At 41.2% G+C, this 16,600-nt stretch overlaps 1 protein-coding gene across 1 annotated transcript in view; it reads left to right on the top strand.

Moving 5' to 3' along the window:
* Positions 1-16,600, top strand: part of mark3a (MAP/microtubule affinity-regulating kinase 3a) — a 62,477-nt gene that overhangs the window by 19,482 nt on the left and 26,395 nt on the right. The window contains exons 4-10 of the mRNA XM_039785399.1: positions 192-240; positions 2,288-2,353; positions 4,411-4,481; positions 5,762-5,818; positions 8,484-8,720; positions 10,563-10,579; positions 12,707-12,855. Of these exons, the coding sequence (XP_039641333.1) occupies positions 192-240; positions 2,288-2,353; positions 4,411-4,481; positions 5,762-5,818; positions 8,484-8,720; positions 10,563-10,579; positions 12,707-12,855 (646 nt within the window). The remainder of the gene's footprint in view (positions 1-191; positions 241-2,287; positions 2,354-4,410; positions 4,482-5,761; positions 5,819-8,483; positions 8,721-10,562; positions 10,580-12,706; positions 12,856-16,600) is intronic.

Below are 16,600 nucleotides of genomic sequence, written 5' to 3'. Positions count from 1 at the left end.
ATCATGGTTTTTAATCCAGAGGGGTTGAATTCAGTATACTACTCGTGTATTTGTCAGTTACTGTATGTGCTCTCCTGAGCTCACCAAATCAAAAAATATTCCTGTTAACTAAGTTGAACTGTCAATAAAAAATTTAATCTTGAAACCCCCAGAGTCAACTATAACCTTTCTTTCTCTCTCTTCCATTTCAGCTCTTCAGAGAAGTTAGAATAATGAAGATTTTGAATCATCCCAATATAGGTAAGTGCGTCATACACTGCATTTAAACGCAGTATATTAGCACTAGTTTTGAGACTTGGATATGATTTAAATATGGAGACTTGGATATAAGTAATGTAGGAGAAATGTGTGGTGTACTAGTTGAGAAGTTCCACACATGGAAGTTCAGACATTAAAAAATATTGTTGTGCGGTGAAGATCAACATGCTGCCAGCATGGATTTCATCAGCTGACTTTAACTTTAGAAGTGCTGCTGTTTGAGCAGTTTTAGTTCCTTTTTTTTTTTTTTTTTTTTGTTCACACAGACGTATTCTTTCAAATCACCAATCCTGGCAAAAGTGAACGTTTGTGTAAATACGGCAGACATCCAAAGTATGAGGAAGGCTTTAAACACTGCAGCCTATGCCAAACAAAAAATGTATGTAAAATTGAAACGTTTGATGAATCATCTGGGACATTTATATTGTGGACCATTGTACACAATTGCTGTGACTAAAACTGGAAGGTTATTCTCTACTTTTTGTTTTGGGATTAGAAAATGAAGCCGCTTTGATCGATTTTAAACAAAGTCTGTCTGGAGCAGCACAAACTTTAGCATCGCACAGCCGGCTGCCAGAGCAAATGCCAACTAACGCCAAACCACTGCAGCACCAAGAAGCCAATAACACAAAAAGCTCAGCAGTGATGAGAAATTGCACCATGGGATGTTTAGGGGTTTGGTACAGAAAATTTAGTGTATGTGTGTGTGTGTGTATATATATATATATATATATATATAATATATATATATATATATATATATATATATATATATATATATATATATATATATATATATATATATATATATATATATATATATATATATATATATATATATATATATATATAAGGCACAAGACAACAAGAATAAATTAAGGTTATTAATAATATCGCAGAAGACTACCAAGAACAAGATGTTTTTAAAGAAAGAGACCAAAAAAAAGACACTTTTAAAGCAAATAAAATTGCAGTAAATTAACGGTAGGTAATTGACATCCATGGTTTGATTGCGACTGCGGACCTTTTTTCTTTTAGTCCTTTACTGTCATTGTTCAACTGTCCACAAAGGCAAACGTGTCGGAAAATAATCTTGAATTAAATAAATTAATACATAAAAAAAGTACTGGGGGTGAGGTTGAACTATAGTCAAAGTTTCTAGGTTAAAGCACATTTTCTTTCAAAATTTGTAACCAAGAGAAGCGGCAATCCTCACATTAAAGAAGCTGGATTCAGAAAACATTTGGCTTCTTTTTCTTGAGGGAAAAAAAAACAAAACTCAATTCATTATTTGATGACGCCACTAATCATTTCAGCTTTAGTGGTGTTCACAAGGACCGGCGACACGCCTCCAAAAAGTCTCATCAAGGCTCCAAAAAGTGTTTTTCTCTCATTGTACATGAACTCAAGTGTACACACACACACACACACACACACACACACACACACACACACACACACACACACACACACACACACACACACACACACACACACACACACAGAGCGTGCACATCAGACAAGCCTGCCCTAATGTGTTTGGTTTTGGAGACGCGTTTCCCCGCTAATTCCTTTTAATTTCCTTTCCCCGCGCTCCATGATTTCCTCTGCAGAAATGTGATTATAATTACCAGGATGATAGTAAACACTCAGCAGCCAACACTCGCCATCTCTCCCTCATTGTCTTCCATCCCACCTCGTCTATATTTAGCAGTGCAGCCCTCAGCCGCTCATCACACTTCCCTCTTTTATACCTTCGAGCTGAACACACTGCAGCTTTTGTACTGTACAGTAAATATTGAGTGTTGCTAAGCTCGGCTTGATGCTGTTCTTACATGATCACCACACACACACACACAGATCCACGTAACTTCACTTTCGCTTTTCTCTCTAGGTGCCTGTTTGGAAACATGTTTGCCGTTTATGGCCATACATACGTTACCATCTCTGTCTGAATCTCATCCATCTTTAGGAAATAATTTAATTTATAATTTCCGCTCTTTCTTCTTCTCTCGCTCTCTCCATTTAGTCAAGCTCTTTGAAGTGATTGAGACTGAGAGGACGCTCTACCTGGTGATGGAGTACGCCAGTGGAGGTGAGACGGAAATACCATTGTCAAGATCTCGTTGCTGCACACTAAACTCCACCGTGTCTGACTAAGAAATGCGCACACGCAGCTGGTGTACAGAAGACCAGATATAGTCGATAGAAATCTGTACGCAGTGTGCTGCTCCCAGACGTCACGAGGATGATTTATTAACACCAGAGTGTGATATATGTGTGCGTTAATAATTCATACACACTGGGAGCTGCATATAGTCTGCAGACTCTGCTTCTACCTGAAAGGACAAATGTAGAAGACCATAAATCGGAGTGGTGTTTACAGTATGCTTGAGCGTAAAGCGAGGACTCGTGCCGTTGATGTTTAAGTTGGTTACTTACAGAACATATGGACATGTTAAGTCCATAACATGAAATGTGAAATCGGCATCTTTACAACAAAATATTAGTACAGTATAACGCTTTTAAGGGTCCATTGTTTCCTAATTTTTTTTCTATAATGTTTACTGGTGAGGATGGAATTTGGTCCTAATTTGGATATTAATTGGAAGTGTGTCAACTGAACACGAAGTGCAATTTTGAGCTAAAGAAGCTGATGTACCGAACATGAATTTGCATTCTTCTTTTGCCGAAGAACATACGGACCCGTAAAGTAATGCTTAAGCAAACAGTTTCTGTAAATGTGTGACACTTTCAAGCTGCTCCCTGAAGGTTGGAACATGGAGAGAGACGGTGACATAAGTCAATGCAGAGACACAAATAGGTCCACTGGAAACACAGAGCAGGAAACTAATGCTGGTGGACTCCCATCAGCTCCACGGATTTCTACATGTCTGAAACCAAAACATCGACTTTATCAACATCTATATATTTTTATTAAGTTAACTTGTTCAGCCTCAAGCAGATTGTGAACGCACTTCGGCCACTTGGTGGAGATTCTCCTCCTCCTCTGTAGCCCCACATAACGCATAACTGGCTGTGCCTGAGTCTCTGTTTTATGGATGACTCTGTAAGGGTAAATTATAGGGATGCACCGATGCCAAGATGTTAGCATGTAGCTCAAAGCCCCCACTGTGCCTAAGTTTGTGGTTTTTAACTTTTAAACTTAAGTTCCAGTAGACCTCTATTCAGGGCCATGTTAGTAGTTCAGTAAATGGTACAGGATCAGGGCTAATTGCATTGAAACAGGCAATCTTTGAGGCAACTCTGTGGAGCAATACGGCTCGAGAAGTTGCCTCGGCATTATTGAATTCTACAGGAAGATCATGCTGCCGGAAAATGTTTTAAACATAATTTCAACTCCCCTTCATACGTGAACCAAATTTCTAGTTTTTCTCTTTACATGTGTGTTTTTTAACAGCGCTCTCATTTCTAAAGCAAGGCTACAATTTCTTTCCTGCTTATCCGGTTCTCTTCCCTAATTTCAACCCCCGTGAACCGTACACGCTGTGCCCTTTAGCTCTGACATGCAAAGTGTTAGCTGCCACATTCTGTCTCTAGCAGTTGAGTCAGAGAGAAGCGACGAATTGTTGTTTTTCTAGAGCTCTGAAGTGCACAAAACGTACACTCTGACCGCCTCTGCAGGTCAGCGGCGAGAGTGGGAGCGTTTCGAGGTTTCAGGAAAAGTGGGGGAGGCGTTTTCGTTGCTTGTTATTTTATTTTTTTTGTTCCTCTTTTTTTTCCGCCTCGGTATGGACACACACACACGGCAGCCACTCAAGTTTAATTAGCACACAAGCAAGCGTAGTCACGTTTTGGCTGGAAGTGTGCTGAAGTGTGGGCCGAGGGAAGGGTCTGCTGCCTGGGCAGAGATGGGCAGCAGCTTTGTGCCTCCAGGAGGGGCTCAGTGTGGAGAAGGCAGCACCGAGCTCGCCCTCAATATGGTCAACAAACACCCTGGAACCATGCACATGGGCGAGGGCCAGCTGCTCCAGAAAAGTTCATTGTGAAGTTATTTGCATCGGCTTATTCGTATAAGTTGAAAGTCCCTTTTTGTTTCTCTCCGTCGTTTTGTTATTCTCTGACTTCTCATCCATTGCTCTCTCTGTCTTTTGCTGTCTTTTTCTAATTCCTTCTGTGTCTCTTCTGCAGGAGAGGTCTTTGACTACCTGGTTGCACATGGACGAATGAAGGAAAAAGAGGCCAGAGCTAAATTTAGACAGGTACCCAGCTTTCTCCCCCTGCAGTGTTCTGGTTTCACACCTCTTCTCCCGGCTCTACCTCAGACAGGTCGCCGTCCTCTGTCCTCATTCTGGGACAGAAACGTCTCTTGTTGTCTCAAAGACTGATGAGAAACGTCCAGACCTGCTTCTTTCCCCATCACTCACCTCTCAATGACTCACAACACACGGTGCAAAGGCATCGACTCTTGTTTGACAATAAGAAACTTTACTATTCTGCGTTTTTAAAGAAGGTTTAGAAGTTCTAGAGGCACCAAACTTGCAAATCAAGACATTGACACTGTCCGTTCAGTCTGTATATCGACCACGTTTCATTTACGGGGTAGTTCCGGTGCCGGGGGAGGTTTCGCCGGATGTCTCTCACCTTCTGCTTTCTTTGTGTTGGCATTCTAAACTCTGGTCGATTCTGGAAACATCCTCCGAGCTAGAACCGACGATCAAATTATATTTATCTTATTTTTTATTTTTTTTTTGAGTAAAATTCTCATCACACACACTCAACAGCCATTTTAATTCCAGAGCTCTCCGCCCTACATGCACCAAAACGAGTTCCTTCCCGAGGCTATTTAGCAGAGGCACCATACCTCTGTCCAGCGCTTGCCGCCGCCCACGACGATTGTGATTGGTTTAAAGAAATGCCAATAAACCAGAGCACGTTTTTCTCCCATCCGGGAATGCTGACCCTCCTCCGCAGCGCTGTGGAGGAAGGTCTGGCAACGCGAGGCTACTGTCAGTTAGTCAAGCAACAGAAAATGTATCGGCAAAAAATTGTCGAGGGAAAATGCATTTGTTAGATTCAGCTTTTCAAATGTGAAGATTTGCTTTTCTCTGTTTTTATATTACTGTAAATTCAATTTATTTTGGTTTTGAACGGTTTGGTAATTTGAAGTCATTACTATAGGCTTTAGGAACCTTTTCTAGCAGTTTGTATACTAAACAGTCAAAGGAATAATTCATCATTCTGAGACGGTTCAAAACTTCCAGGACACCAAATTTTCAAATCGAAAGCCTCTCAGCCTTTCTGTACATTTAGTGCAGGCTGTTATCTGGACTGTGAGAGCGATACATGTTATGCACAGAGAAAGCCAGTTCTCTCACCCTCCTGGTGTCTTCAGCCCCATCTGAACTCGGTTTTATCTTTTGTGTCAGTGTCGACCACATCTCCTCCTCCTCCTCCTCATCCACCACATCCTTTATCACAGTCTGAGAACCGAGTGCCAGCCATTTCACTAAACTCTTGTTGTCTTTTTCCCCTGGTACAGATTGTATCGGCGGTGCAGTACTGCCACCAGAAGCACATTGTTCACAGAGACCTCAAGGTGAGTTCAGAGAAGCCACACTGGCTGCTTGCAGAAAATGATCAACTTGACAGAATCATCCATCGACTAGAATGCTCTGCAGCCACGTGTGATGGGTTGTTGAACAGAGCAAAGTGTGCACCTGTTATCAACCGCGACCTCTCCTGTGTTCTCTTAAATTCAAGCCTTTTTGGAATAAGAAGACAGTCAAGCAACCAGGGCAAATGTTGATACATTTCAAAAGCTAACCTCAAACATTACCTCAATTTAGAGTCTGAACAGTACTCGGTTAGAGTTAAAACGCATGTTTTCTGATTTATTTTTATATTGTACATACATTTTTAGCAAGAACTCCTCTGATTTGGTTATTAAAACATTGTAACAAAGACATGAACTGACACAGGACATTTTAAATTGATCTTGGTATCAAACCTATGAGCAACCGTAAATCGGAAATGTAAATGAGCCTTAATTAAAACGCAAGTACACGACTACCCTGTGACAATGCAAATGTGTCTAAATGTCCAAAACTACTATGAAAATTAGTCTTGACTTTTAGAGTTTATACACAGTTTTACCTTGCTTTTGTTATTTGCCATTTATAGTTAAAAAGAATTGCAGGTCCAAGTTTGATTTGGACAACGGTGTAGGTTGTTTTCAACAGTCATCTTTTTTTATTTGTCCAAAAAGCCTATGTTTATATAAAGGATGGCATTAAACATTTAATCCTTATAGCTGACCAAAAACCTATCTAGTTCCCTCCTATTGCCTAAACGTCTAGTTAGAGAGCTAGATACCGTGTACGGATATATCTGTGATCTCGAGCCGGTAAATATATGTGCAGATATATCAGTGAACATCACCGATTGGTGATATTTGTGAGTATTTGGAGGCTTAATGACGTTTTGAACTCCCATTTCCAGCTGCAGAAAACTTCATTTTCAAGATTATAATTTGCTTTTATAGAGCTAAAAAAGATTACTCCTTTTTTTTAGTCCTATTCATGTTTATCAGTCGTCCTTTTGAAGAGTTTCAATGTACAACGTGTCCATGTTTTGAGGCTAATTACCTCCGACTCCTATTGGATAGAAAGGTCACAGTGTAGGGAGCTGACGTCAGTGTTGCGTGTTTTATCACTCTCATCTCAACTCCCATATTCCCACTGACGACTCTAACGCAGCACGTCTAATTTCAAAAACATCGCATATGCTGCTAATGAGGCGCTACTTTGCCCTTTCTCCTTTTTTTTTTTTTTTTAATAAAGCTGTACAACCATCTTTTCAAAACTCATCCCCTCTGAACTGCTCACATGTTCTGCACCACATCACCCGCTGCATTGTAAATGGACCTCTTATTTCGTGACGCCGCTTTCCATCTCGCGGTATAAATATTGATGCTTCTGTGTTTTCATCTCGCCGTCGGTGGGAGTGATTATGGTTAGCCACGTTACAATGGGTGTTGTTTACCCCCTCATGGTTGATCCTCCGGCTCAGTGGAAGATTTCTCCTCCTCCTTCTGCTCCCTTTGCTCAAGCCTCCTAATTAGTCTTTGGCCTGCAGCTGCATGGGAGCAGATGTTGGACTTGAAATCCTCGCCTACGCTTAGAACACTTTGATTCACAAATGAAATGTTAACGGTTTTTATTAGATCAGAGAACTTCAAACCTGATCACTTGAGGAATATGAAGTGTTAATTGTTATCATTTTTTTAACATTAATATGAGTTCCCCCAGCCTGCCTATGGTCCCCCAGTGGCTAGAAATGGTGATAGGTGTAAACCGAGCCCTGGCTATCCTGCTCTGACTTTGAGAAAATGAAAGCTCAGATGGGCCAATCAGGAATCTTCTCCTTATGAGGTCATAAGGGGAAAGGTTACCTCCCCTTGTTCTGCCCACCCAGAGAATTTGGCCCACCCATGAGAAAGAGAGTGACATCATGGCTTGCAAACAAGCAAAGTGGCAGTTGGTCAAGGCCACACCCCCACCCTCCACCTTGCCCACCCCCTCTCTCCTCCTCAATAGCTACAGACACAGAAATGGCACATCCTAAGGAAAGCTCATTGTGGGACTGGCTCTAGTGGCTGTAATTCTGCACCAAGGCTGAATTTCGGGAAAGAGACTTCAGATACAGTATTAGGGGACCACTAAGGCCTATATAAAAGAGACTTCAGATACAGTATTAGGGGACCACTAAGGTCTATATAAAAGACTTCAGATACAGTATTAGGGGACCACTAAGGCCTATATAAAAGAGACTTCAGATACAGTATTAGGGGACCACTAAGGTCTATATAAAAGAGACTTCAGATACAGTATTAGGGGACCACTAAGGCCTATATAAAAGAGACTTCAGATACAGTATTAGGGGACCACTAAGGTCTATATAAAAGAGACTTCAGATACAGTATTAGGGGACTACTAAGGTCTATATAAAAGAGACTTCAGGTACAGTATTAGGGGACCACTAAGGTCTATATAAAAGAGACTTCAGATACAGTATTAGGGGACCACTAAGGTCTATATAAAGCATCCCAAAAGCAGCATGTCATGGGACCTTTTTAAGTAGCTTTGAGGAATACACTTTGAATGTCCGTTGGTTTAAAATGACTGCATGAGCTGATATACAGTACTGTACCAGTAATGAACTGGATAGATGCTGTAGGTGAACCTTTTCGTGTCCGTACTCAGGCGGAGAACCTGCTCCTCGACGCAGACATGAACATCAAGATTGCAGATTTCGGCTTCAGCAACGAGTTCACTATGGGCAACAAGCTGGACACGTTCTGCGGCTCCCCGCCATACGCAGCGCCCGAGCTTTTCCAGGGGAAGAAGTACGATGGGCCGGAGGTGGACGTCTGGAGCCTGGGGGTCATTCTGTACACGCTGGTCAGTGGCTCGCTGCCCTTCGATGGACAAAACCTCAAGGTAGGAGGGCATGGCCGTGCTGCAGTTAAAACATTTACCATAACGTTATTTAAAAATCTGAATCAGAAACAGGTTTGCTAAGTAGGTTTTCACACACAGGGTTTCCACCAGGCCTAAGCCACTGGGAATTATTTTGTACTGTATTCCTAAAGGTGCCCTGCCACACAAAACAGTTTTTACTTGCATTTTTTGAAATATGTCAGGTCCATATGTGTCATGTGGTGAATGTGAAAATGAACTGCTACCTCCTTTTGTCAGCTCTAGCCTCTGAAAAGAAATAAGCAGAGAAATCAGGCCAATTACAAAAGCTGGTCAGTCTGATGTGGTGTTGCCTGAGCTCATTACTATTCAAGAGCTCACCCAGTTGCGCTGGGTAAAAGATGCTGATAGCCAGGCTCTCATTGGCTAGCTGTTAGCCAATTCTATACCACACTAGAATGGCTTGAAACAAGGTAACCTAGGCATTTTTTCCACAAAAAAATGTTAAAGTCCATGGTAAAACTTCAGACATTACCACAAAGTAATGAAATACGTGTGGCAGGGCACCTTTAAGACCTTTTTTTTATTATTATTAAAACTACTGTTACAATTGGGTAGCTTGATTGGAAACATAGATTTCTCCAGGTAGCTTTTAGCACTGATTTAATGTAGAGCCCTATGGAATCTGTGTCTAGCTTTTTTTTTTTATTCTCAATATCGTGTTTCTGCCAATGATTCTGATATCACAGAAACTATTGGGCTCTACATTAATGCTGCCATCGGTCTGTGTATCCGGGTTCTCGCAGTGTTTTGTATGCAAAATAAATTGACTCAATGTGTAAATTGTCAAATGTTCACAGTATAAAGAGAAAGGAATATGTGGGGAAATAAAAATCTAGATATTTCCAAAGATGTGCGTTAAAGTAACGTGTCAAATTAGATGTGGAGATTTTAGGTTAACACCTCTTTGCTTTTTTTAGCCCCCTTTTTGACCTCAACGCTTTTAACCGGTTATTCAGCTGCAATTTCTTATTTTCAGGTATTTTGGAAAGTCGGATATCTACTTTTTAACCAGAATGATAATGTATCTGGCCAAGTCAAAACCAAAATTGAAATCCAATATTTTCCCAAACTTCACTGCTCCACTCTGCTCCTCTTCTTTGCTTGAACATGTGTTAAGCCTGATACTCAGGCCGCCGTAGAGTCTGTGGAAATACTAGATTCAAACGTTACTTTTACACTGGGCAGACAGAAGACACTTACAGAATACTGAGGTCATAAATGAGGCTAGTGTTACCGGTGATGAAAACACACACACACACACACACACACACACACACACACACACACACACACACACACACACACACACACACACACACACACACACACACACACAGTATGTATTTTAATTCTTTAAAATGTGAAAATTGGGATGCATAAATAATTATGTAACAACCAGACCGTTGTGTTCTATAGTGGACCTTAATTTTCATTTATTACATAAAGACCTGGGACAATATTATGAAGTTATGTGGTGTTGGACTTGGCAGTACGTGTGTAGATGGCTGAGAGTTAACCTGTACGTTCTTTGGGTCCAAATTGTCCAAACAATTCTGCAAGCGCTCGCCACCTCTTACAGTGCTGGTTCACTGGCTTCATTATATGGGACTTAAGTCTGACGCTGTGAAATGATGTGTGTACGCAGACATCAGAGCCACTTTAAGTTGCTCCTGCCAGTGTGCATGAAGAGGAAACCAATGTGTCGATTTCTTCAGATGTTCAGTTGGCCTACCAAAAAATGTGACCCGTTGCATGCTTAAGTGTCGTTGCTGATGCCTGGCCGTGCTCTTCTCCCTGCAGGAGCTGCGGGAGGCGGCGTCGCTCTAGGTCGCATCTGGATCTCTGTCCTGGTGCCAGTGCTCTCTCATGTTTCCTGTTCTTTTGATCATGCTCATTACTGAGACCTGTGTAGTGTGAATCTCATCAAAATAGGCAATTAATGATTTTTGTCTGCACAAATGCAAAATTCACTGGGGCGCCTCGGTGGCCGAAAGGTTACGGCACCATATGACCGCAACGACCCCGGTTCGATTTCAGCTATGGGACATTTATTGCATGTCATTCCCAATTTATCTATTAAATTATATTTAACACGTTTTGGCTTTGTGGCCCGAAGTGTTGCTCAAGTTTATTAAAGGTCATAATGTGTCAAAATGCCCTGACAGATACAAGTTAAACAGCATTATTTAATTTTCCACAATTCCCAATCGGATAATCCTAGAAATATTTAGACATTTTTGTTTCTTTTAGAGCGTCTGCTGGGATAAAAATAGTTGTTTGATGTAAGAGGCAGAGAGGCCTGAGAGAGAACCGTTCCACAGATCAATCAGAGTGGCGATCACGTTGTCAGAACAGTGTTAATGATCTGCTGTCTAGCTGTGATCGTGCAGCTCCGCCTGACACCCAGCAGTGTATCATTAACATATAAAACACAATTTCTTTTCAAGAACATTTTTAGCACAAGTGCTCTAAACTTGATTTTTAAATGGACCATTTGATCAAAGAGGTTTGGTTTACTTCTTTCAGCTTTTTATAATAAGGAAACAGTTTCATTGTGTCTTGTTGGATGTAAGTGAATTAAACAAAATGTTGTTGGCTGGACTGTGAGGGCCACATGCGTTGGCCTCAGATGCCACATGATTGGCCTGGGTTATATCAGAAACTCTGGTTACATCAGAGCAGGGCCAGTGGTAATTAGTTAGGCTCTGTCCTCCGTTATCAATTGATCAGCTCCAAAATGTAAGTAAAGGTGCAAACAAATTAGATGCAGCGCAGAACAATATGGACGTTGCTGTCGAAAGGCCAGAACAAAATACATATGAAATATGCGCAATTTTCTTCTCTGCCTTTTCTTTAAAGTGCAGCAGTTTGTGCTTAAAACTTGCAGGGAGCACACCAAAACAATAAAATAGATATTCCTGTATACTCTCTGGCTTTTAAAATTGGTTAATAGGCATTTATAAGAACAGATACATGTTAACAACCTAGTCTGTTTTTAAGTGTGATTTTTATAGTTATAGTACAGCATAGCTTTGGGGATTATTGATTGTTGTGGCTTTATTTAAATTTAAAGGTCCCATGACATGGTGCTCTTTGGATGCTTTTATACAGACCTTAGTGGTCCCCTAATACTGTATCTGAAGTCTCTTTTAAATAGACCTTAGTGGTCCCCTAATACTGTATCTGAAGTCTCTTTTAAATAGACCTTAGTGGTCCCCTAATACTGTATCTGAAGTCTCTTTTAAATAGACCTTAGTGGTCCCCTAATACTGTATCTGAAGTCTCTTTCCCGAAAAAGCCATGATGTCTCTCTCTCATGGGTGGGCCAAATTCTCTGGGCGGGCAAAGCAGAGAAAGGGGGGGGGGTAACCTTGCTCCTTATGACCTCATAAGGAGAAGATTCCAGATCGGTCCATCTGAGCTTTCATTTTCTCAAAGGCAGAGCAGGATACCCAGGGCTCGGTTTACACCTATCACCATTTCTAGCTACTGGGGGACCATAGGCAGGCTGGGGGAACTCCTACTCATGTTAAAAAACCTCATGCAGTGAAATGTTCATGCCATGGGACCTTTAACTTCACGTCAAATGGAGATGCCACCACTGGGACCCCAGTAACTGATAGCTTCGGGCTGCTCGTGTTTTGTCCTGCTACAACTTTCTGATGGCGGGGGAGATTGTCGATAGCAAAGACAACCTCAAACAAGTTGAAGAAAGCATCATTCATATGCTCCTTTTGAGTAAAACCCATCTAGTAAGGCTAAGTAGAAGTATATGCTCAGCCTTATTCTCTAAGTTATGTTGGTCCATCATTGTATCACAAAGGGCTTCGCTATACATGAATCCTTTAACAAGCGGTCGTTATTCTTTAAAAAGTAAATTTTAGGGATTATTTTTGAAAATATTTATGTATATTTGGTTTGTCATTATTGGTGTTTTGTATTAGTAAAATTCAGCATGAGTCTGGCTCTAATTGTCTCACTTTGCTTTTGCAGCAAATCATGAAAGACCGATGGATCAATGCAGGATTTGAAGAGGACGAGCTAAAGCCTTACACTGAGCCAGAGCTGGACATCACCGATCAGAAGAGAATAGGTAAAAAAAAAAAGAAAGAAAACTTGTCACGTGACTGTATTTTGATGAAGCTTTATGACCGTTTTTTATTACAGCAACAATCTGTGTGTTGCTGAAAGTGTGCGAGGCGTTTTTAATGTTAACGGGGTCACAGAGCTGGTCTCATTATTTCAGTCCCGAAGAGCTTTAAAAGAAAAGATGAAACGTGAGGATGAATAAATAAACGGGAGCAGTGCTGCTGCATGCAAATAGAATGAGAGAGAGAGAGAAACCTCTCCATCGTGTCCTGGATGGGAGCTGTAAACGGGGAGTTCTTATGTAACAGCAGCTGGGGTTGGCTGTCGGTGCACATGCGTCAGCGCAACCTCCCAGTCACCCAGTCAATGCAGGGGAAAAGAGAAGCTGGGGGAGATGTCTTCATGTTTCTAAGGAATCCCTGAATCCTAAATAATGCATTTAGAACTTTACATAAACCTTTTGCCAAATAAAAAACAGAAAGGAAACCACCAAATGGGAAAATGCTTTTAAAATGTAGAAACTTCAGGAGCGATGTGAACAATTCCTGGAAAAAAACAGCACATGCATGTCTTTAAATGTGTTGGTAGTTTGACATTTCACAGTAAATACTTACATAATTCACGGGGGCAATCTTACAAAGTTGGACTTTGGGGGCTTTCCCACCCGCCTTTATTTAATTCGGTTGAATAGCACTAAAGTTCCTTTCGCCCCTTTGGTGCTGTTCGTTGGGGCAGGTGTGAATGCGCAGTCGCACTCGGGTGCGCACCAAAAGCGGACCAAACAAGCGTAAGGAGACCTGCTTGATGAGGTGGTCTCGGTTCGCCTTCAAACGAACTCTGGAGCGGTTGGTTTGTGGTGAGAACGTGATCGGACTTCGAGCAGCACCAGCTACTGTACGTGTTGTCCTCCAGTCTGAGCGAAACGTCTCCTGTGGTCAGAAAGTGCTTGGCAATCTGCGATGCGGCAGAGCAGCAAACTGTAGCAGCTTGCAGCGTTTCTCTCACAGAAACGGACTCGCCGTCACTCTGATCTCCGGGGTCACAGTGCTAAAGTTAGAGACACCCAAATCTCTGTGACAATGTCTGATTATTTGAATGAAATGAGCTGCTTTGACCATGGAGATGCAAGAAATATGCACTAGTCCAGAAGCCAGGACCTTCTTCCTGTGTTTACTTTCTTGCTTCCGCCCACAGACACATCCGACCAATAAGCGGAGGGAACGTTCTTTGATTGTGATGATGCATTTTGGTACGCTTGGATTTGTGAAATGAAAACGAACCAAGGGAGAAATCGCTCCAGGTTTACGAACTGGATTCAGACCAGAGCAAACAAACTATAGGTGTTAAAATACTTTTAGTAATATTTGTGTAACACTTTCAGCACATTTTGAATTGAATGCCATCACATTGATGTAAAGGCGGCGGCAGCACTAAGTTCAATGCACAGAGAGAGATCAAATGCATGTCTTGTTCTGCCTTATTAAGAGCACTGTAGTACATGTATTAATCGATTATCATCTTATGGACACGGCCATTAACAAATCTGTGAATGAGCCGTTGAGCTCAGAGCTGAAACAATGTGTCAGATTAGAACAATGAATAATTGCTGGTCCTCTATGATGGTGAATAGTTTTTGGGGCTTTTGTACAAGACATTTTTTGTAGTTCTGGTAACTGAGGGACATGTTTCACTAATTAACATTGTTTAGACTGAGTGATTAAATGAAAATAATAATTTAGTTGTATAAGAGGAGATTGTTTTCATGTCACCTTAGTCTGTAAGAATATATATTTTGCCTTGTGATTCAGAAAAAAAGAGTAATCACACCCGCAGTGCTTCTCTATATTTCCAATTTCCAGCAAAACTCCTCGAACAGGAGCAAATGGGAATTAAATGAGAGTCCCATCTTAAGATCTTGTCACTCTGTGCCTGTGCACTCCCTAATTAAATAGTGAAATTGATGTGAAAATATGTTAGCGGACATTAAGTCTTTAAACAGCAAAATAAGTTTAAAAATCCATCCGTGAAGCTGCCTGTGTGAGAACAGTTAACTCTTGATAACCTTACCTTTTATCTCAGCGCTGTTCTCTAGCAGAGACGCAGCTGCTGTCATGTCAGAATAAAGCTGTGACCAACATTCACATAACGGTTTCCAAAAAGCTATTCCTTTAACAGATGGTTGAAGAAGGCAATGTTACATAGTCCATGTTGGGAAAAAATGGGTTTAAAACATGCAGTTTTTCATTTGGAACATTATTAAATCTAATTTAGAGTCTGGTCATAAAAATATGTTATTTGCTTTGAAGATGAGGACATCTATGCACAACAAAAGAAGCAGCAGAAGTGTTGAGGAGGAACAGGAGGCTGAAAGTGAGAAAGAGGAGAAGGCAGAGATGGATGAGGAAGATGGTTTTCAGTGACTCTGCCTGGTTACAGAGCCAGAGCTAGTTTGTCATCGTCAGTCTCTCTCCCTGACGTTTACATGATGTTACCCTGCAGGTCGCTCACCATCAAAGTCACTAGAGTGTTTTTTTTTTTTTTTTTTCTTTTCATGTTCAGGAGACGGATGTTTTTTTTTTGTTGTTTTTTTTTTAAGTGTACCTAAATTTATCATCTGTCAGGGTGGATTACTCCGTGTTGGTGTGGTAAAATGTACTTCGACCAAATTTAGAAGATGTCAGTCAGTAAAAAGCTGCAGAGGAGAGCTGTTAACCCACCGAGAATAATGGCATTAGAACGGCTTTCAGTGGAGGTTTTCACTGTGACGTGATGATCAGAACGCTGCCTGAGAGGCTTTTCCACCCCGACAGCAAGAAAAATTCTGTCGGGACGGGATAAAGCATTTTTTAATTTTTAAGGGTTTTTGGTGTTGTGATAACATTAGACTTACAGAACATTTACTCAAAATCTGCAGGGATCTTAAAACCAGCACTGTGGGCTGCTTAAAGGTCCCATGGCATGAACATTTCACTGCATGAGGTTTTTTAACATGAGTAGGAGTTCCCCCAGCCTGCCTATGGTCCCCCAGTAGCTAGAAATGGTGATAGGTGTAAACCGAGCCCTGGGTATCCTGCTCTGCATTTGAGAAAATGAAAGCTCAGATGGGCCGATCTGGAATCTTCTCCTTATGAGGTCATAAGGAGCAAGGTTACCACATACTAAGGTAAGCTCATTGTAGGACTGGCTCTAGTGGCTGTAATTCTACACCAAGGCTGAATTTTGGGAAAGAGACTTCAGATACAGTATTAGGGGACCACTAAGGTCTATATAAAAGAGACTTCAGATACAGTATTAGGGGACCACTAAGGCCTATATAAAAGAGACTTCAGATACAGTATTAGGGGACCACTAAGGTCTATATAAAAGAGACTTCAGATACAGTATTAGGGGACCACTAAGGCCTATATAAAAGAGACTTCAGATACAGTATTAGGGGACCACTAAGGTCTATATAAAAGAGACTTCAGATACAGTATTAGGGGACCACTAAGGTCTATATAAAAGAGACTTCAGATACAGTATTAGGGGACCACTAAGGTCTATATAAAAGAGACTTCAGATACAGTATTAGGGGACCACTAAGGTCTATATAAAAGCATCCAAAGAGCACCATGTCATGGGACCTTTTTAAAGCAGATACATGCAGCTGTATAAGTCCTGCTGACGTGATTACAGGTTACAACCGATGCCAAAGCATCCCTGAGCTAAGTCCTAACTGTTGGGTAATTGTAACAAATTATCAAAATATA

Source organism: Perca fluviatilis, chromosome 20 (assembly GCF_010015445.1).
Source record: "Perca fluviatilis chromosome 20, GENO_Pfluv_1.0, whole genome shotgun sequence".
Lineage (NCBI taxonomy): Eukaryota > Metazoa > Chordata > Actinopteri > Perciformes > Percidae > Perca > Perca fluviatilis.
The sequence above is the reverse complement of the archived record's forward strand: the minus strand, read 5'-3'. Positions and strand labels throughout refer to the sequence as shown.